The following is a 22,545-nucleotide window of genomic DNA, read 5'->3' on the forward strand; positions in this document are numbered from 1 at the left end:
TAACAAGTTTTAGGAGGGCTTGTGCTTAGATGCCTTTAAACTTTTAACGGTGGCCCAGATTGCAAATGGGATTGCAATAATCGGTAACAGAAATTCAATTTTCCCTTCAGTGGCACTTTTCTGATAAAAAATGCTCATACCTTTGTAGCTTGTGTTTCTGAGCAAAATACAGTATATAGATTTGATTTTATTGGTAGTATTTGAATATTCTGGTATCCAGCAATGCCAAGATCATAATGAATTAAATAAATCTCACCCATGACTAAGTTGCATACTGTCGTACATGGTGATATATGACTCTTTATAGATTGGATTGATGTTTTTATTTATGCATTTTCTCTTAGAACTCTAGGTGATGTACACCTTCATGTTATGCCCATATAAGCATTCTGCAAAGTAGACAAGGCAGAGAGAGTACAACTGGCCCAGAGTCATCTTGTAGTATCAGCTTGTGAAAAATTACCTCTTGTTAAAAGCAGAGATGCATTTGAATCTCATGCAAAAAGAAAAGAAAAATTGTAATGCAAAAGTGCTATACCATTTGCATGATTGTAATAACCTGTATGTGTGTTTGCCGAATATGATCTGTTATGTCCTGAAGATGTTGGGAAGTTTTCACTCCGGTCCGACAGGGAAGTAAAGTAGGAAAATTCTGATTGGTTCCCTGTTGGATTGGCTCCCTATTTAAACCCCCTGCCTTTTGTATACTGCAGCTGGAAGTTATTCCCTGTAACCTAATAAAGAGCTGAAGTCACTCCTTCAGTATCGTAACTCAACATGATCTAATGAGCGTTTGAATGAGACTCATTAATTGTCAAATAGACTGTGATACCCTTTTCAATGCAGTGTTTCTTTATTTTACAGAAGCAAACAGTTGAAGTATATAGGACACAGGTAATTTGTTGTAATGTATATTGTTAATTATAATTGCATGAATACTTATAGCACAATGTTTCCCAACGTGGGCAACTTGAAGAGATCTGGACTTCAACTCTCAGAATTCCCCAGCCAGCATTCGCTGGCTGGGGAATTCTGGGAGTTGAAGTCCAGATCTCTTCAAGTTGCTAACGTTGGGAAGCACTGTTATAGCACATATAAAGATCTTAGCGAGCCAGAGATTGCCAAGGATCACCTGTTGATCACATTAAAATCTTGGGAGACTTTTGGCTTTTGTTTTAATCTATCAATAAAATGATAACCTCCAAATTTCATTTTTGAACAGACTGAATATAGGTACTCCTTGAATTATAAGTTATGAATGTAATGGAGCCAGTCCATCTTAGTCATCACTCATTGCCAATATAAAGTGGGTCAATTTTATGATCTTTTAATGGCAATTGTTAAGCAAATCATCACAGTTGTTAAATGCTGTCTTATCACATTGAGTGCATATATCACATTGAGTACATTGATGCTCTCTTACTTACACAAAGTCATTGGATCTATGTAATATACCAAAATGGCTGAGGGTTGAGTGTTCAGCTAAGCCCCATCCTTCCTCCTCACTCACATCAATGTGCTATTATTTGTCATTGCAATCATTAAAAAAGCGAAGTATCTTTTGAATTGGTCCCTCTCCACATGTGAGGCTTAAGTTAATCCTCCTGTTGTGCCTCCAAATAGGCTGTACACTCGTCTAATCCTCACACCGATTTATGGCTGTCCTTGTTGCTCTGTCTTTTAAATGGAAGTCTTTGTAGGAATAATATGGCCCAGGGATGGTAGGTGATGGAAGCAAGCTTTTCAATAAAATGTCTCTTCAGTTTTTCTCTTCTCTTTCCAATACAATAAACTAAAACTACAATTCAGAAATCTGCCTGCTGGGCATCTATTTCTTGCAAGGGTACAATAACATTGTGTGACCCACTCTTGCAAGAATTCATTTCTTAGTGAATAAAGCTTGAAGTCAATTATTTGTTGTTCTGCTAACCTATGCAATATATTTGCCTTTACAGATCATGTACCTCCAACAGGCACTGATGAAGACTGCAACAAAGTCATCTGTCTCCTTAGGAGGGTGAGCGCTGACATTTTGAATGTCTTTTAACCAATAATTTTGATCAAGCGATTTAGCAAGATGGTATCCTTTTAATGATAGAAAAGGTTTGTTATGATACTTAAACTTCATCCAGAGGAGTTTATAATTAAGAATCCCCAAAGGAACATATATACATATTCAGTAATGAGATGTGATTGCTTAAGAAAGCCACACTACTGTAGTATTAGAACAGAATAGAATAGAATAGAACAGAACAACAGAACAGAATATAACAGAACAGAATAGAATAAAATAGAATAGAATAGAATAACAGAGTTGGATGGAACCTTGGAGGTCTTCTAGTCCAACTCCCTGGTTACTTCAGACAAATGGTTATCCAACATCTTCTTAAAAACTTCCAGTGTTGGAGCATTCACAACTTCTGGAGGCAAGCAGTTCCACAGATTAATTGTTTTAACAGTCAGGACTCAAGTGTAGTTTAATCAGACTTTTGAAGCCAGTTCTTGGAGAACTCCATATTTATTAACCCTGTAAACAACACAAGAATGATAACTGGCACATCAATAATATGCTGGACAGAAAAGTGCAAGTGTTACTGTTTGCATCATATCAGCAATGAAATGTTCTCCTGGCTGGCATGTCGCTGGAAATGTGAATAAAGTTAATTCATCCATCCGTCCATCCATCCATCCATCCAACCATCCATCCAAGTATTTATTTGGTAATATACATAGGTTTAACATTATTTATATACATAAGAGTACAAATAATGATAGGCACACTGGTACACTTATGCACACCCTTTATTTTGGGTTAATAACTGCATGTAGATGTTTCCCTGGGGTTTTTTTTGGTCTCTAATACTTTCAGAATAGTGAAGTACTGTGAACAGTTCTGCTCCAACGACCCTATAATCTCGGGATGCCTGCCAAGCAACCCTTGGATTTCTGATGATGTAGATTTTTGGGAACTCAATGCAAAACTGTAAGTATTGCATTTATTTCAACTCCTAAATTACATTGACTCTTGCTTGCTTTTCCTTTTTCTTCTTTTCTTTTAGAATACTTAGAATAATAGGGTCTTCTAGTTCAACCCCCTGCCCATGTCAGGAGATACCATTCCAGACTTTCTTTGGGCTTAATTACATGCAATCATAAAAAGAATAACAGAACAGAATAATAGAGTTAGAAGAAAACCTGGATGTCTTCCAGCCCAGGTTTAGTATCGGAGCAACTTTCGGTTTATGAATGTCTGTATGTACCTTTGGTGTATAGCCACGCTCACCACATGACCTTGGAAATTGTCTTTAGGCAATGCTGGCTCCCTTGACCAGGAAATGGAGCTGAGCACTATGCCCTAGTGTTGGACACAAATGGATTGGGAAACTTTTACCTTTTACCTCTCCTTGATTACTAAGGTGAAGGCAGGGGAGGTTATACGATTTTACCTAGAGACATTTCTGCTCTACTGTTAACGTAAAGGAAGGGGTTGGTTTTCTATTTTCCTGCCTGCTTTACCAAGCAGAAGGTAAGAAAAGAATGGGCAAAATAGAATAGGCGAGTGCTATAGAAGTAGTCAGTTACCACTCTGAAATCTTTAAGGAGCCAAGGATTGGATTTAGTTGAGGGCTTTATCATCCTGATAATAATTAAGGGGCGAGTACAAGTGCACTAGAGTGCCTTCCGTCCCCTGTCCTATTGCTCTCCTATATCTCCTATACCTTTCTTCTATTCCTATATCTCTTCTTTTACTCTTTCATTGATATGTTCTATTACTATACCTTCTTTTCTATTATTTCTTAGAGATATTTTACTACGAGTATCTTCTCTATAACTTTCATCATGTATTTTACTTTGTGTATATTGATATATACCCAAAAAACCCTAAAACCCTCATTGTGTATTGGACAAAATAAATAAATAAAATAAATAAAAAAATAAATAAAAAAAATATTTTTCTTTCTATTTTGTTAACTGTGGCTACACTTTTGAAAGAGGAGACGTTTGTTGTTTGAATAAACATTCTGACAAATGTAAACTAAATTTATATTATAATTTAGAAGGAGCAATTTTAATGCTCATCTGTGGGAAGAACTTAACAATGAATCAGTGGTGGGATTCAAATATTTTTACTACTGGTTCTATGGGTGTAACTTGGTGGGCATGGTGTGGCTTGGCGGGCATGGCTTGGTGGGCATGGCAGGAGAAGGTTACTGAAAAATCCCCATTTCCTCCTGATCAGCTGGGACTTGGGAGGCAGCGAATATATGGGGGTAGGGCCAGTCAGTGGTGCTTTTACCAGTTCTCTGAACTACTCAAAATTTTCGTATCAGTTCTCCAGAAGCTGCTGAATACCATCTACAATGCATATTACAGATACCACCACAAAATTTACTCTGTCTGCCTGTATTGTGCATTTTCCAAAATGTAATTTGGATCTATGCTCTATAGTAGAAATAAAAAAATAACAGTCAGTGAAAAAAATTGTGTGAATTAAACGGATATATGTTTCTATAATGATCCTAATACAATGCAAAATCAGTGGCTATTCCAGATGGCAATACCTAGCTAACTTTGTCTATCTTCAAAAAGTTAAGCAAAGATTAACTCAAAAAACACATCCTAGATCTGAATGAATGAAATATTCTCATTGAATACTTTGTTCTGTACAAAGTTGAATGTTCACAACAGCATGTGAAATTGATTGTCAATCAGTGTTGCTTTCTAAGTGGACAGTTTGATTTCATAGAAGTTTGATTTACTTGGAGTTATATTGTGTTGTTTAAGTGTTTTCTTTATTTTTTTTTAACAGTGTAGATTAGGCTGGGAAGCTGGAAAATTGTCAGAAAATGGTAAAGCACTTTTTTTTGCTAGAAAACAACATTTCTGTTAAGAAAATAATATTGCTGTGTTCCATGCAGTTAACTATGAGTTAAACGTGACCTAAGGGATACTTATCTATAATATCTGATTGTCCTCATCATACTACATTAGAAGTCAAAGGAAAAATCAGTCAAAAGTTGCCAAGATATTCACATATGAATACAAGTTTGCTAAGGAAGGACAGGCAGAGTTCTCAGTTCTGTCAAAACACAAAACAAAATAGACAAATCTCAAAACAATTGATTTTAGGGAGAAACAGCACTGTTTCTTTATAAATAAACCTGTGGGCAGGCCCATGAATTCAATCTTAATTTTAAAGGATATTTTTTCTTTTGGCAGGGTAGAAATCCCCACCAAGGCACGGGTGGAGAAATGGGCCTTAAACTTTCGTGAGCTGATGAAGGATCCCAAAGGACGTCAGAATTTCCAGCTATTCCTGAAGAAGGAATTTAGTGGTAGGTATGAAGATGCGCCTGCTTTTCCACTGGTCAAGGTGTTCTATACAGCCTGAAGTCACTGTTGTCACTCACAGCAAACAGAGAGGAATTTTATGCACAGAAAGTAATTTAATCCTTTAATTATTTGGAAGGTGATGTGGGATCACATTACAGTTTATCATAATAAGAATAAAGTGATGATTTATTATAGATTTTGTCTGTGACATGAGAAGCCATTATATACTTACGCAAAACAAAATCTTTGTGATTTAGTAAAAGGGCTCAAAAACATTAATTTTTGTCCTTTACAAATGGTTTGGGACATTCATAAATTTTAAAAAAAGGTTTAATCTGATAGCCATATACCAGGGAAAATAATCCCCATGTTTATTTGGGTAAACATTTGGATAATGGGAATTTTTTTGTTTTGATTTAGAGAGCACAGTCAGAAAAATTAAACCTGCTTATGTTCTAGAACTCTGTTCATGGTCTTAATATGGTTACTCCAGTGGTGGGTTCTTACTGGTGTGCTCTGATGCTGCGCACTGGTAGGAGCCCAGTGATAGCATTTTAGTGGGGGGGTTGTTAGATGGTTTCTCTGCATCAAAAAAGCCCTCCCGGCCACCGTCGCTTTAATGTCGACCTTTATTCTTTGTCTGAAGCACAGCTGAGAAGCTTCTCAGCTTGTAATATCGTCCTGAGCATGCGCAGAAGTGAAATCGCACATGTGCACCAGTAGCAAAATGCAACTGGAACCTGCCCCTGGGTCACTCTAGATTTACTTTATTCTGTTTTTAATATTGTTTTACAAAAGTTGATATTATAAAACGCTGCCTAGAGTCATTCTCAATAATGAGATGGGGCTGTATACATTTAATGAATAAGATGTTGTTTTTCCTTCCTGCTAATTTCAGGTGAGAATCTGGGATTTTGGGAAGCTTGTGATGACTTGAAGTATGGAGATCAATCCAAAGCAAAAGAAAAAGCAGAAGAAATTTACAAGTGAGTACCGTATATTCTAGTTTGAAATCTTTCTAGTATCTTTTATTCTCTGTTTAGTTCCATTTCTTGTATTCTGTGATTAAGCAGTGAAATGAATGACAGAATACAGTCTAAGAATATAAACATATTTTACCATCATGGAAATAAAGAACTGTGTCCAATAATAGGATCTAATGGAATTCTTCTATTATTCAGAATTCTACTTTTTCCTAAAGTTCTGCATTACTTATTTGATTTTTTTTATCTCAGATTATTTTTGATCAGTAGCCATTAACTGTGACATTTTTTTTCATTGAAGAAGTCTACAACTTCACCAAATGTCAGCTGGAGATGATGAAAATACTTCCTGGTTCCAGTGATAGTTGCTATTATCTATGATATTTATTCTGTATATGATTAGATCTTAACATAATATTTGAGATATGTGAAACTGATGCAATATTACTTCATATTCAAAAAGAAAATAACCCCACATTTTATTGATGGGAAAAAATCCAATGTCCCTGATTTTATTAAATATTTTTCCTCCTTATAATTTTTAATTCTAGAACCTTCTTGGCCCCAGGAGCAAGACGCTGGATTAATATTGATGGCACCACTATGGGCATTACAGTCAGAGGCCTCAAAAACCCTCAACGTTATGTCTTAGATGCTGCACAGACTCATATTTATATGCTCATGAAGAAGGTTGGTCACTTTGCTTTTCCATTTGAATTTCCATTCCAGCTATTTATTTATTATTATTTATTTATTTATTGGATTTATATGCCGCCCCTCTCCGAAAACTCGGGGTGGCTAACAGCAATCATAAACAGTATACAATAATAATCCAATACTAAAAGCGAATTAAAACCCCTTAATGTACAAAACCAAACATACATACAGACATACCATGCATACAATTGTAAAGGCCTAGGGGGAGAAGAAATCTTAATTCCCCCATGCCTGGCGGTAGAGGTGGGTTTTAAGTAGCTTACGAAATCAAGGAGGGTGGGGGCAATTCTAATCTCTGGGGGGAGTTTGTTCCAGAGGGCCGGGGCCGCCACAGAGAAGGCTCTTCCCCTGGGTCCCGCCAAGCGACATTGTTTAGTTGACGGGACCTGGAGAAGACCCACTCTGTGGGACCTAACTGGTCGCTGGGATTCGTGCGTGCAGCTACCTAGATATTTTTGAAAGAAAGAAAAAAGATACTACCATATATGCGTGTACACAGACAAATATCTCTTCCTTGTTGCTCCAAAGAGAACACGTTGGAGTATCTCTGTGTTAGAAAAAATAATCTGGGGTTGATTCTGCATGATTTTCATTATATAAAATGAAAACGAGGAAGGTATAAGAAACTTGTTCACTTCAATGCCCAGGACATTTCAGTTCCTGAAAAATTGAATTTTCCTCTTGAATTTTCCTCTAACGAGGAAGGGAACATACGATGGGTTAATGCAGTGGTTTCAGCCTCTTGGAGAGAGGTGGTGGTCCGAACAGCCTTGAAGAGATAATGCTATGCCCATTCCTCAAGATATCAGCTCTGGACCCTTCTCTCTCAGAGAATTATTGGCCAATTTGCAATCTCCCCTTTCTGTAAAAGATTGTGGGAAAGGTGGTTGAAGGACAGCTTCAGAGGATCGTAGAACAAACGGATTATCTGGAAGAATTTCAGTTTTGTTTTAGGCCAGGGTATGTATGTATGTATGTATGTATGTATGTATGTATGTATGTATGTATTGATTTGATTTGATTTGATTTGATTTGTATGTCGCCCCTCTCCGGAGACAAGAACAATGTAAGAACAAATCTAATAATTTAAAAAACACTAAAAACCGCATTATTAAAAACAAACACACACACAAGCATTCCATGTATAAACTGTATAGGTCCGGGGGAGATGTGTCAGTTCCCCCATGCCTGATGGCAGAGATGGGTCTTAAGAACTTTACGAAAGCAAGGAGGGTGGGGGCAGTTCTAATCTCCGGGGGGAGCTGGTTCCAGAGGGTCGGGGCCGCCACAGAGAAGGTTCTTCTCCTGGGTCCCACCAAACGACATTGTTTAGTCGATGGGACCCGGAGAAGGCCAACTCTGTGGGAACTAACCAGTTGCTGGGATTCGTGCGGCAGAAGGCGGTCCCGGAGGTATTCTGGTCCGATGCCATGAAGGGCTTTATAGGTCATAACCAACACTTTGAATTATGCCCGGAAATTGATCGGCAACCAATGCAGACTGCGGAGTGTTGGTGTGACATGGGCATATCTTGGAAAGCCCATGATTGCTCTCGCAGCTGCATTCTGCACGATCTGAAGTTTCCGAACACTTTTCAAAGGTAGCCCCATGTAGAGATCATTACAGTAGTCGAACCTCGAGGTGATTACAAAGACATTGGTTTGCACTTATTGTTGATCTTCTCTGGCAGAACCAGAATGTGGTGTACATCCAGGAGTGGGCTACTGCCCGGACCGGGGGGGGGGGGGGGGGGGGCGACGACGACAACACAGTTGGTTAGTGAAAATGGAGCTCCACCCCGGAGCACCTAATTTGCACTGAAAAATGTTGAAAGAAAATGCAGGGTGTCATACATAAGCCACGTCCAGAGTGTGGTAGTAAAACTTTTGGTAGCCCTTCACTGTGTACATCAAATGCTTCTTAGCAGCTTTCAATAATATTGACCACATACTCTGTCTAAACCAGTTGTGGGGATTGGAGTGGGAGGCATTGTTCCAGTGGACATTGACAAAATCACCATCTGTCAATTGCAAAAGGCAGCTTTACTTGGAACATATTAAATTCTACTATATATTTAACATATCAAACAGCAACATCTACCTATTCCAAATTCTTGGGAAGGACTCAATAGATGGATAAAAACGCCAAATCCAAACACTTGGCTGACCATAATAAGTTATTACCCAAAAGTGTTGGTATATCATTATCGATTCTTCTCTCCCATCTTATGACTACCTGTTTTAGTAGCATAAGAAACAAAAATGGTCTGCTAAGCATTTCAGTTGTTCAAAGGTAAAGTTTGATAGATTAGTATGACTCATCCAATTATTATTACATAATCTGCTTCTAGGGTACTTCTACATGGGTAGCCAGTTGGAAATGGTGATTTTGTTGATGCCGATGGTATTCAAGTAGTGCTCTAGTTGTTTTGGGACTGTACCCAAGATGTCTAGTACTATGTAGTACTATGGGTACTATTGTTTTTCCCTGAAAATACGACCTACCCCAGAATTAAGTCCTAGCTTGATTTTTATACTTGTGCCCAATATAAGCCCTATATGCCCCCCGAAAATAAGCCCTAATTAAGATCCGGTCCACTCCGGGGTGCAGGGGATGGGGCAAGGTGCATGGGTAAAAATTACCCTAGGTGCGTGTGGCCCTATTGACCAGGTCTTGCACACCCCGACATCTGCACTGCCTTGCCAGCCCACTTCTACGGCCACTTGCCATCGCTTGCGTGCATCAGCCCCGGCCTCTGTTTTGCTCTCAGAGGCCTTCTGGAAAGACCTCTGGAGCAGAGAAATGAAGTCCAGATTGACATGTGTGGTACCCCGGCCTTGTTTTGCTATCAGGGACCTTCTGGAAAGGCCTCTGCAGCCAAGAAATGAGGTCTGGATTGACGCGTGCATCGCCTCTAGTCTCTATTTTGCCATTAGAGGCCCTTCAGGAAAGGCCTATGCAGCTAATAACTTAGGCCCTTCAGGAAAGGCCTATGCAGCTGATTCTGTTTCGCCACCAGAAGCCTTCAGGAAAGGCATATGCAGCTCTGGATCAATCCGAAGCTCTGTTACTGGCTGCAGACGCCTTTCCTGAAGGCTTCTGGTGGTGAAACAGAGTCCAGGGGGCACCACATGCTTCAATCCAAAGCCCGTTTCTCAGCTACAGAGGCCTTTCTTGAAGGCTTATGACAGCGACGTGGGGGGCGACGTACGCAAGTGGCAACAAGCAACTGCAGAAGAAATGAGACACCAGTGGGTTCCTACTGTGTGGGGCTGTTGGTGCCACTGCCATAAGGTAAATCAGTGGAAGACAACCACCACAACCACCCCCCAAAAATAAGACCTGATGCCTTTTCTTTCACCACAATTGTTTGGTTATTCACTTATTATTTGCTCTGAATATTCAGAGAGGGGTGGCATACAAATCTAATTAATAATAATAATAATAATAATAATAATAGTAATAATAGTAATAATAGTAATAATAGTAATAATAGTAATAATAATAATAGTATACCACAATGCTGTCAAAGCCAGAATTGAAAAGTCAACAGACGATCCAAAGTGCAGACTCTGTAAAGAAACAGATGAAACAATCAATCACATACTCAGCTGCTGCAAAAAGATCGCACAGACTGACTACAAGCATAGACATGATGCTGCGGCACAGATGATCCACTGGGACCTGTGCCGGAACTACCATTTACCAGTGGCAAAGAACTGGTGGGATCATAAGTCCGAAAAAGTGGTTGAAAATGAGCAAGCAAAACTACTGTGGGACTTCCGACTTTAGACTGACCGAATTCTGAAGCATAACACACCAGACATCCTGATTGTGGAGAAAAAGAAAGTATGGATCATTGACATCGCAATCCCAGGGGACAGCAGAATTGAGGAGAAGCAGCTAGAGAAATTAGTGAAATACAAAGATCTAAAAATCGAGCTGCAACGACTCTGGCACAAGCTAGTGAAAGTGGTCCCAGTGGTACTTGGCATGCTGGGCACAGTGCCAAAGGATCTCAGCGGACATTTGAAAACCATCGGAATTGACAAAATCTCCATCTGTCAATTGCAAAAGGCAGCTTTACTGGGATCGGCAAACATAATTCGCTGCTACATCACTCAGTCTTAGGTGCTTGGGAAGCGCCTGACTGGTGATGAAATACGAAATCCAGCATAGTGATCTTGTTTGCTGAGTTGTATTGATAATACAACAACAACAACAACAACAACAACAACAACAATAATAGTAAATATTTTATTTTACTCAATTTATATACCCCCTCTCTATTTTGCAATAGCAGCTCTGCTTTCAATGCTCAATATAAAATAACATCAAGAATAGACAATGTCTATCCCAACCCCGGATGGATATTTCAGCATCTGAGAAAACATCTTCCTTGCCTCACTTCTCTCTCTGTGTGTGTGTGTGTGTGTGCATGTGTGTGTGTGTGAATTCTAACCATATGAGCTTTAATTTAACCAGCGGTTTTTCAGGATGCATATTTAACATTAAGAAGATATGGTTTCTTTTGCTACTTGGTAAGAATATTCTCTTGATGCCTCGGCTCCCAGCCTCTTTGTCTCCTAAACAGCTGTGTAGAGATATGATTTTAATTAGGATGCTTGCTATCTACAACTACCAGTTTCCCTTTCTTTTCCCCTAGTAGGATTCTTATGGTCGCTATTTAAAGTCTCCGGTGTACAAAGAAATGTTGTCCAAGGCAATTGTACCACAAGAAGTGGTTAAAAAAAGGCAAGTCATCTGAGGTTTAATTACTTTTCTTCATCATTGGTTTAAATTAGGAACTAAAGGAAAATGATTATTATTTATACAGTTGAACAATTTAAGGTGGTTTTTCCCTGACAAAAAATGTCTGACTTCTAGTTTGATAATCAGAGACATCATGCCTGTCAAAGTCACCTTGAACCACGTGGTAGGTGGCAAATCAATGTAATAATAAATAAATAAATATTTTTAAATGTTAACGTTACAGCCCTTATCAATGACTATTTCATAAGAGAAAAAGAAGAACGAAAATTAGCTAAAAGAAAATCACATTTCCCCCCCTGTATGTGTTGTTTTTACAGTTTTAAGATGTCATAGAATTAGAACTTAGATTCTCCTCTAATAGCCTTTGGAAGTGGATTTCATATCAATAAAACACAACATGTATATATTTAACTCACATCTTTTGCGTAACATAGTATAGACATGCGGTAGGAGGGATAGAATTGGCTTCCGAAGGAGCCCTGCAAGTAGAAAAGACATGCCAGTTCAAAAAAGGGAGCTTTGGATGTGTTTTGGATATACCAAAGTGCTTCTTTTCAAAGACTTTGGACATCCCCAGTATTCAAGGAGCCAAATATAACAGCAATCTGGCTCCACATTTTACCTATCTCGGAATGATGAGTCAACCTTGAGTTGATCAGGATTGAACACCTGGCAGTCATCAGAATTAGCCGTAATGAAAAACAGTCATAGGTCACTTTTTTCAGTGCTATTGTAACTTTGAATGGTCACTAAATGAATAGCTGTAAGTCAAGGACTAGCTGTACAAAAATATATATTCATCCATAGTTTTGCAGTATACTGAACTTGTAGAATACTATTTGGTTAACATCTTTCTGAAATACAGTGGTACTTCTACCTAAGAACTCTACTTACGAACTTTTCTAGATAAGAACCGGGTGTTAAGATTTTTTGCCTCTTCTCAAGAACCATTTTCTACTTACAAACCTGAGCCTCTGAAACTGTAACCGGAAAAGGCAGGGAGACGCCTCCATGGGGCCTCCCTAGGAATCTCCTGGAAGGAAACAGGGCCGGAAAAGGCGGGGAGAAGCCTCCTTGGGGCCTCTCTAGGAATCTCCTGGGAGGAAACAGGGCCAGAAAAGGCAGGGAAAAGCCTCCGTGGGGCCTCTCTAGGAATCTCCTGGGAGGAAACAGGGCCTGTACCCTCCCTGTGGTTTCCCCAATCGCACACATTATTTGCTTTTACATTGATTCCTGTGGGGAAAATTGCTTCTTCTTGCAAACTTTCCTACTTAAGAACCTGGTCACGGAACAAATTAAGTTAGTAAGTAGTGGTACCACTGTACTTATCTATAATTTTTGTGGCAGGATTATTTATGAATATTTACGATAAGTAAGGGACTAATTATATTTAACACTGTTCATCAGTATTAAATACATATTTTTGTTTATGCAATATTTTGGTTTACACAAAAGTGTTTTGCTCATTTATTTCTCATTTCAATTTCGGAGCATTTATTAACTTTCCATAAAATATTAGAGTAAGATCTTTGGATAGGTGGAAAAGTGATGAAGCTCACATTCTGATGCAATTCCAATTTTTGGATGAAGGCCAAAATGTTTGTGCATATGTTTTGGGCTTTACACAAACCCACATAAATCCTGGATATTCTGGCCACGTTTTCTTGAAAACCGCTTTCTACAAATTGAGTTTAATTGCTCTTTCCATGTTGTTTTAATTTTAGACTGGGTTGCATCAAAACAGTGAGGCATGCGCTGAATTCAATTGGAGAAATAATTCATCATTAACTTAAAACTAATTGTAGACATTGTGAGAAAAGAGAGGAGTTTATAGTAGGAATCCTGATAATACTCTTTCTGACTAACAATTGTATTAAGGGGCATAACCTTTTGTGAACTAAAATCTGTAGTAGGTTGTTTTTATCCATGAAAGGCACTTTTGCAGTTTTCCATCCTTTTATTGAAAGGCGGTGGAAATGTGTTAATTAATAATGATCACAATGATCATAATAGTAACCTTCTGGCTTTCTTTTGTTTCCTGTTCAGCTCTTACAATCCGTTTGTCCGCAAGCACCTGCGCTCCAGTCCCAGCCCCATCCTGTTGAGGCAGCTGGAGGAAGAAGCGAAAGCTAGAGAAGCCGCCACCAATGTGGACATCACCCAGGTTATGAGCAAGCTGGATCGTAGAAGCCAGCTCAAGCAGGAGGCCCCACCTGCTAAATAGGGCCCGGGATAGTGCTGGAGAGCACATGATAGGAAAAAACCGCAGTCAGTAGAAGAATGCTGGTTGTAAATAGGGCTGCATTTCCTCCCCCTGGCCTGCAGATGTCACTATTGTTCCATTGTTAGCAATCTATCTCTCTCTCCCTCCCCCCCTCTCTCTCACACACACACCTTGCCTTCCTCCTATCTACAGTCAGCTGTTGCCATGACATTCAGAACAGTGTCCCTTCATCAGCCCTTGCTGATGATAGAATCCTAGAACACAGGTGGCAAAAAAAAGAGAGCTCCCCGTACGAGAATGGCGGTGACGCTTTTCATATCATATCAGCTCACTTTACACCCTGTTTTCTATAAACTCCCCTCCCACTTCTACAAACACTACAAAGTCTGGATACCATAGCAACCAGCTGCCTGGCCTCTCTATGCCTGTAAATAACAAAGAAAAAGGGATGAACAATCCTATTGCAAGACAGAAAACGGAATCTTCTTTCCAGATATCAATTATCTGGTCATTGCCTAGAGAACCACTCAAGAATTTGATAAAGAGCAAACCCCAAGGAAAGAGATTAATGGACACATTTTAATTATGGTGCACAATGCAAATTTACTTTGTGAATGATTGATATAACCCCTTAATATCATTTAATTGTCTTTTCCTATTCAGAATGATTCCATATTGACCAACAATGGATTCATTTTAGAAAATGTTTGCAGATAATGTACAGATTATTTTTTAGGATTAATTAAAATGATCCACTTTAGTAAGCAGTAATAGGATAGCTTCTTTCTTTGGGGCAGATATTTCAGATTTACTAAGCAATTTAAAGATCCTAGCTGCTCAGATGCTTAATCATTTGCGTGATGCCCATTTAAAGGACAGCCTTTAGTGGATTTTTACAATTGTACAAGACAAATGTATTTTATACTAGACAATTCATGACTTTTTGGGTCAATATTTCAGAGATAATTCCTTACCAAAACACAGAGAAACAGAATGACCAAAAGCTGGGCAAAGAATAGCAATGCCATTTAGACTTATGTACCACTTCATAGTACTTTTACAGCCCTCTTTAAGTGGTTTACAGAATGAGCATATTGCCCCCCCAAATTTGGGTCCTCATTTTACCCACCTCGGAAGGATGGAAGGTTGAGTCAACCTTGAGCTGGTGGTGAGATTTGAACTCCTGAACTACAGCTAGCAGTTAGCTGAAGTAGCCTGCAGTGCTGCACTCTAACCACTGCGCCACCCCCGCTGTTAGGTAGAGAAGGGAGTGTTTTCTAATTTTCTGTTAGCTTCCCATTCCCTTCCTTCTGGGAAGCTGGCAAGGAATGCTGGAAATTGCGATCACATGAGTACAGCAGTGCAGGAGTATGGTAGTATTAAGATAGTCCCAACTTTGCCAAATTTCAATCCTACGGGAGTTGTGGGTCCTGGATTTTGGATACATTCTTTGGCCCGTTTGATGTGCATTGATTCAAAAATTATTACCTTATGATGCATCATTTGGGGTAATTAAAGGTTAAAATCAGACAAACAGGAGCGTTTTAGAAAGAGATAGATGATAGACAGACAGACATGCTCTCTAATGGATAAGAATAGCATCTGTCACCAAATTCCAAAGTTTAATTACCATTGCTTGTTTGGTGCAGAAGGGTTACTCCACTTGAACCTCAAATAATGCAATAATGGAGCATTAGAAGAAACTTTGTAATGTACATACAGGACCATGCAGTATCTGTTGGGCTTCTCTAGAGCAATGTTTTTCAACCAGTGTGCCGTGGCACACAAGTGTGCCACGAGACATGGTCAGGTGTGCTGCGAAGAAAGAAGCTCAGGTTTCAGTCTCGCAACTTTTTGCTGAGAGAGAGAGAGAGAGAGAAAAGAGAGAGAAAGCAAGAGAGAGAAAGAAAGCAAGAGAGAGAGAAAGAGAAAGAGAGAAAGAAAGCAGGAGAGAGAGAAAGTGAGAAAAGGAGAGCAAGGGAGAGAGAGAAATGAGCAAAAAGGGGAGGAAAAAAGAGAAATGAGAAAATGATTGAGACAGAGAATGAGAGGAAAGAGAGAGAAACAAGAGAGAGAGAAGTGACTCTTGATTTAAAGCATATGATAAAAAGCACCCAAAGAATAAGAGAGAAAAGAAACCCAGCCCTCACCTGTTTTTGGAAAGGGTTCCAGAATGCGTACACACACACACAAGGGGGTGGGGGAGGAGACAGGGATGGAAAAAGAGGGGAAGAGTGTCTTAGGGTGTCATTTTGGTTGGTGGTGTGCCCCAGGATTTTGTAAATGTAAAAAATGTGCCGTGGCTCAAAAAAGGTTGAAAATCACTGCTCTAGAGAGCAGGGCTTTTTTGTAATTTCTGAATGTATTATATTTATGGTGTTATTCTACGTAATCAATTTTCCTGCTTAGCAACAGCAATTCTGATCTCAAATGTCATAAGATGAGAATTACCTGTATCTGCCTGTCTTAGAGGTTTGGCTGCCATGTGTCTCAAAGCAGGCAGAGGTTAAAAGCCCTTGAAGTGACTGGAAAGGCCAGAAGAAATGTATTTTTTTTCATTGTGTTCACTATGAGCAACGTCAGCAAAACTTAAAAGCTTATCCAGCAGAAAGGTGAAGATGAATTGCAGGGCTGACCTTTTGTTTAAATAATCTATAGCTATTAATCATAGTCAGTATGTGCTTGAAATATTTCAGTGGTTTATGAACAACTTAATGGAATTGAGGCTCATACAACTTCTCAGCATATTTCAGTTATTTTCAGGAAGTTTGTTCAGTCACGCAGATACTATTTCTATCATTTGATCTAGTTGGGCTTAGGTTGACTTTCAGTTCCTTTTTTGGCACTGCTTTTCATCATTGGTTACAAAATACAAGGAACAGTTTGGGAATCTCTGTGATATTGGCAGAACTAGAACACCATCGTCAAAAAGGCCATGAGAACATACCAAGGATGTGATCTTAAAACAATCTGAGGAGTGATAATTTCTGTTAGATCAAAGCAATCTAAATGCAGCCCAGCAGCACTGCTGTAATTTAGGCAGAGCTTCCTGAGACTTTCAACTTTGAAAATGCCACTATGGAGATTAATTAAAATGTTCTGTCTATTTAGAAAGGTCAACACTGAAGCTACATAGTACACCAAAATTAATATTTCGAAAGTCTTTGGGGGTAAGTTCAGGGCTCCCTACAATCTTTTCAGGGGTTCTTTAGTAATACATTAGTTATTTAGAAAATGTACAGTATATCCTATGTTTGAATATATTTTAAAGAAGACTAATAATAGATTATGTCCTCTGGCATACTATAACCATGGGAGTTGGAAGCCACTACAATAGAGAATAAATCAGTCTGCATTGTTCACAAGCCTTAGGCTGGAAGTCTCGGGGAACAAGTGGGAGTAAGCTTCCCCAATTAAGAATAGTGAAGAAACCAAATTCTAGAGACACATTCCTGCTGAAGTAGAAGTATCAAGGAAGGGACATCTGAGTTTGCAAACGCTTTTTAGCAGCCTGGTCTTTTGGGCAGCTTCTAAGGGCTTAATGCTGGATTACAGCTGGCTACTTACTTACTTACTTACTTGCTTACTTACTTACTATTTATTTATTTATTTATTCATTCATTCATTCATTCATTCATTCATTCATTCATTCATTCATTCATTCATTCATTCATTTCTGCATTGCCCATTTCACTCAAGCAACTCAAGTGAGTTTTACAACATCATAATGAAAACAAGCATGGATTAAAAACAGGATTAAGAACAATGTAAAATTTACATGTAAAAATACAAACCAACGTTAAAAATGGAAAAGGATGAAAGATTAGCAAGGCAAGAAGAGTTTCCTCAAGCCAGCAGCTATTCACAAAATTGTATCAAGACTACGTCATGTCTTATCACTCATCCAGAAATAGCAGTAGCACTTAGGCTTATATATCATTCCATAGTGCTTTATAGCACTCTCCGAGCAGTTTACAATGTCAGCATATTGCCCTCAACAATCTAGGTCCTCATTTTACTGACCTTGGAAGGATGGAAAGATGAGTCAACCTTGAGCCCTCTGGGTCAAACTCCAGGTTGTGGGCAGAGTTAGCCTGCAATACTGCATTCTAACCATTGCACCACCACAGCTCTATGCCATCATAGAAAATCAGAAGAACAGGGGTTCTCCTCACCTCTGGGAGTAAGATGTTCCAAAAGGCAGGGGTAGATGCTGAGGAGGCCCTCTTCCTGGATCTCACCAGTTGAAATTCCTCAACAGATGGATTACACAGATGCCGTCCTGGCTTGATTAGTTGGAATGCATCAGTATAATTGAGACAAGACCGTTTCTCAAATATACCATGGGGGCTTTAAAGGTATGACCAATCTCTTGAATTGAACCTGGAAACAAACTGGCACTCAGTGCAGCTCATGTAACAGAAGTGTTACGTGAGCCACCCTAGGGACGCCCCAAAACTGTTGTATTCTGCGCCAAATGTATCTTTCAAATACTCTTCAAGGGGAGTCCCATGCAGCAATTGTCCAGCCAGGAGATGACTAGGGTATTAGTGGCTGAAATGAAAGCATCTCCAGTGAGGACAGGACGTTACTGGCATACAACTTGAAGTTGAGCACATTTCCTAGCCATGACTACCCAATTTTGATAGCCCATCCAATTTCCTTCTGTGTGCTAAGACTACATATAGTGCATATGCATAACCTCAAACCACATAACACATCAGCCCTTAATCTCTTGATCCTTAACTGAAACAAGAATATACTTCCTTTTTGCTCTCCAGTTCACACAACTACAGTAGGAATTCAGGGTTTTTGCTGGCAGGAGTAAGATACTATATTTATTTCTATACCTGCTTGTTTGACCATGGAAGGCTACCCAAGCTGATCTACCTCTTGCCATGATTCCTTTCACTTACTAAGAAGTTGAGAAACTGTTCATCGACCACTATGTCACTTCCCACCCCCCTAGAATGGCATGCACATAATGGATATGTTCTAGCTCAGGTGGAATGACTGTACAATTAAAACACAATATTTCCTAGGGATTAAATAAAATAATTGAAACCATTTTGCTGGCTTCTAGTTGTCCATGCTATCTTCCATTATGGCTTGGTTAGCAGATACAATCCATAATATATATAAGGTTACTGCTTTTTATTGTCTGTTAAAAATAGAATGTGCTTCATCTTGTTTTAATTACAAGCAATGAGTTGTCTCTTCATTATTCATCGAGACTTGCAATGTTTTTCCTCCCGTTCATTTTACTTAGTTAAATAAACTAGAATTTGAAACAATAATTGTGTGTGTGTTTCATTGTCTTTGTCTCCATAAACACATTTTTATTTTCTCCATGTCTCCACCTTTATTATTTTAATTTGAATTATTTTTCTTCTTTAGAAATTAATTATCTAATAGCAGCTTTTTAAAACCATGCAGTCTGTTACTGAAGCATCTCCTTCTGCCTCAATATTATTTGACAGATAAAGATAAAGATTTTTTTTCCTTTACTTTGCAGCAATTTAGAGGAGTTCTGGGCCTGTCCTATCTTAGGAGATAATGGCTTTGGGGTCTAAGTCAAGCATTATCATTTCATCTACACAATAATTGCAACAGTTAAGTGTGACAGCAAATGGCATCTTTGCAACAGCAACTCTAACATTATTTTTCCAAATGATCAAGCAAAAATACCAGATGAATGGAAAAACATGAATGGAGAGCGAGGGAAAGCACAATTATGCTTTTCTTTTTAAAAATGGAGTTTCTTTGGAACTCACAATTTTGGATATTGATGAGATGGCGGGTTCCCCCTCCCCCAAATTCTTCTATTGGTCAACTGGAAGGTGAACATTAAATGCCTTATGGTATTCCCTCACTTTCCAGCAGCTACAGTAGAATTTCAAACTGCTTTTGGAGGAATAGTAGAGTGGGAATGGTGTAGAAAATTGCAAACCTGTCTACTTATATTCTGCTGTGTAGATGAGGAGAACAGAATAACAGGCTTGGGAGGGACCTTGGAGATCCTCTAGTCCACTCCCTGATCAGGCAGGACACCCTTATATCATTAGAGATAAATGGTTATTCCAAGTTCTTCTTTAAAAATCCAGTCTTGGAGCATCCCTACTGGAGATTTTTAAGAAGAGATTGAACAACCATTTGCCTGACCAAAGGAAATATTAGAGACAGTAAGATGAGTTACTTAAAGATCTTTAAAAAAAATAAATAGCAATAGCAATAGCATTCAGATTTATATACCACTTTATAGCCCTCTCTAAGTGGTTTACAGCGAGTAAGCATATTGCCCTCAAACATTTTACCGACCTTGGAAGGATGGAAAGCTGAGTCAACATTGAGCCTACTGAGAGATATGAAAGACAATAGTTTAGCAAAGTTTACTAACCTTTAAGCTAGAAACCATTTTTAGACAACTAAGTCTCCCTACAAGAAAGGGGGAAAAAGAGAGTCTGTGAAGAATAAAGCCGAAATGAAAGATATTCATCAACGTAGTTCTTTTTGAATGCATCCTCACTTTGTTTTAGGATCAATCTAGATCTTCCTTCTGTGGGTATATGCATCAACCTATTACTGATTAACCCCCCTATGTTTATTTATTTATTTATTTATTTATTATTTGGATTTGTATGCCGCCCCTCTCCGAAGACTCGGGGCGGCTCACAACAAGTGAAAAAACAATCCAATACATAATCCAATTAATTAAAATATTAAAAGTTTTAAAAAACCCCTATACTAACATACACACACACAAGCATACCATGCATAAATGTTTACTTCCTCAGTCTATTATACCTCATTTCCATATTAATTGATGCCTTTTTAAAACGACAATTGAAATTTAAATATCCAAAGATGAACAATATTGCACGGTAATTCCCTGGACTATTCATTCCTCCTACTATGAAATGGGTTAATCTCAGAATTCGCAGGGTGCAACAGTTTTGTGTACTATGCCATTGTCAGTTCAAGGATGAGCAATGTATTTTTCTGGATCTCTCCTTTCTATCTGCTGTAACCTGTTTGGCTAACAATGAGCGATGGTGTAAATTGCAACTCAACACTATGTGGAGACACCTGTCACCCATTCTTACTGTGATGGAATGTTTACTTTGAATCTGTTATTGTATGAAACAAACTAAAATCGGGTGTCTCAAGTTCTATGGACATACATATTGGTGTTTTGCATTGGAAAGTTTTGCACTGTGGTTACATCCTTTTAAAATCCTTGGGAAAATGTGATAGTGGGCAGTGCTTGAAAGTAGGTCCTTCCTCTTCAATGCTGCAGTGTAGACAAAGAAAAAACGAGTGGAAGCATTTGTACCATTCTGTGTAACCACATTTGGTACCTGAAACGGCATGCTATGAGATCTACTGCTTGGTGATATTTGAAACAAAGATGTATCATGCCAAGGGCAAAAAAAATGCACCAGGGAATTCACACTGTACAGGATGAATGATCAAGGGAGATAAATAAAAGCATGACAGACACAACAGAAAAGAGATCTGCGTGACAAGACGCAGAAGTTTGATAGAAAGCACCCAGAAACAGCAAATTCTTTTGAATTACATGAGACAATTTGAGGCCATCTTAGTTGGCAATGTGAGAATTTCAAGATAAGGAAAACTGGAAGAGGCATTTTTGTTTACTAAACAAATAAATTGAACTCTCTGAATTCAATGTACAGGGATGCAGGAACTTCAGCATGCAATACTGGCAAAGGTTGTCCTCTTGATTTGGGGTGCTTTTGAGATAAACCCAAGTGACATTCCATTGATTCTGATCATAAAACTGAATTAGGGAGCAGAGCTAGGGAGAAAAATGAAAAGGACTACTGGCATTATCCACATACAAGCAGATCTTATTTTTTCATATTTTCTTTTCCTTTATAGTGCTATGAGATTTGGGAGTTCATTTATTTAATCCCAGTATAAATGTATTGTTGAAATAAAACGGGTCATCATTTTGATTAGGCAATTAACCTGAAACCATTTCAGGTATCTAGAAAGTCCCAAGTAATAGATCTTATTTTTAAAAATGGTAACATTTTTAAGATTCTGACCAGATAATATTATTTCCCCCTGCAGTCAAATTTGTAATGCATTTCATTTCTAGGAAGTTTGTATAGGGCATCATAATGTGTTCCTATGAAAAATGCATTTAATATCTGGACTATGCACCTCTCAATATAGAAAGTAGAACTAGGGCAAAGGCCTGGATTCAGGCCTTTTTATTATTTATATTATTTGGAGATGCATGTCTCTGCATGAGGTACAACTCCCACAAAGTTGTGTTTCTTAAAAGACACCTTTGTTTTTCTTGCAGGTTCCCTTGCATGCTATAGATCACATCTCTCCCTAGCAAAAATATGCACAACATGCTTCAATAGATATCATTAAGTTGTTTGGTATAGTGTCAGAAAACAATAGTTTTCACAAGTGCTAGTTTGCTGTTTTCAAGAGATTTGAACAATGCTTGGAAAACTAATGTTCATCTTCCCCCTG

The 22,545-nt window shown here is 38.6% G+C and overlaps 1 protein-coding gene across 3 annotated transcripts in view; it reads left to right on the forward strand.

Moving 5' to 3' along the window:
• The window catches only part of RGS9 (regulator of G protein signaling 9), a 49,422-nt gene extending 34,624 nt beyond the window's left edge, over nucleotides 1–14,798 (forward strand). Inside the window, exons 10-17 of one of the 3 annotated variants that reach the window (XM_070740296.1) lie at nucleotides 865–894; nucleotides 1,956–2,017; nucleotides 2,870–2,983; nucleotides 5,221–5,336; nucleotides 6,233–6,320; nucleotides 6,869–7,007; nucleotides 11,704–11,789; nucleotides 13,854–14,798. In XM_070740296.1, the coding sequence (XP_070596397.1) occupies nucleotides 865–894; nucleotides 1,956–2,017; nucleotides 2,870–2,983; nucleotides 5,221–5,336; nucleotides 6,233–6,320; nucleotides 6,869–7,007; nucleotides 11,704–11,789; nucleotides 13,854–14,031 (813 nt within the window). In that variant the 3' untranslated portion in view covers nucleotides 14,032–14,798. Of the gene's footprint in view, nucleotides 1–864; nucleotides 895–1,955; nucleotides 2,018–2,869; nucleotides 2,984–5,220; nucleotides 5,337–6,232; nucleotides 6,321–6,868; nucleotides 7,008–11,700; nucleotides 11,790–13,853 lie in introns of those variants that run through there. The other 2 variants (XM_070740297.1, XM_070740298.1) reach the window with 2 other exon arrangements.
• The last annotated feature ends 7,747 nt before the right edge of the window (nucleotides 14,799–22,545 follow it).

This window comes from Erythrolamprus reginae, chromosome 2 (genome assembly GCF_031021105.1).
Source record: "Erythrolamprus reginae isolate rEryReg1 chromosome 2, rEryReg1.hap1, whole genome shotgun sequence".
NCBI classification, from domain to species: domain Eukaryota; kingdom Metazoa; phylum Chordata; class Lepidosauria; order Squamata; family Dipsadidae; genus Erythrolamprus; species Erythrolamprus reginae.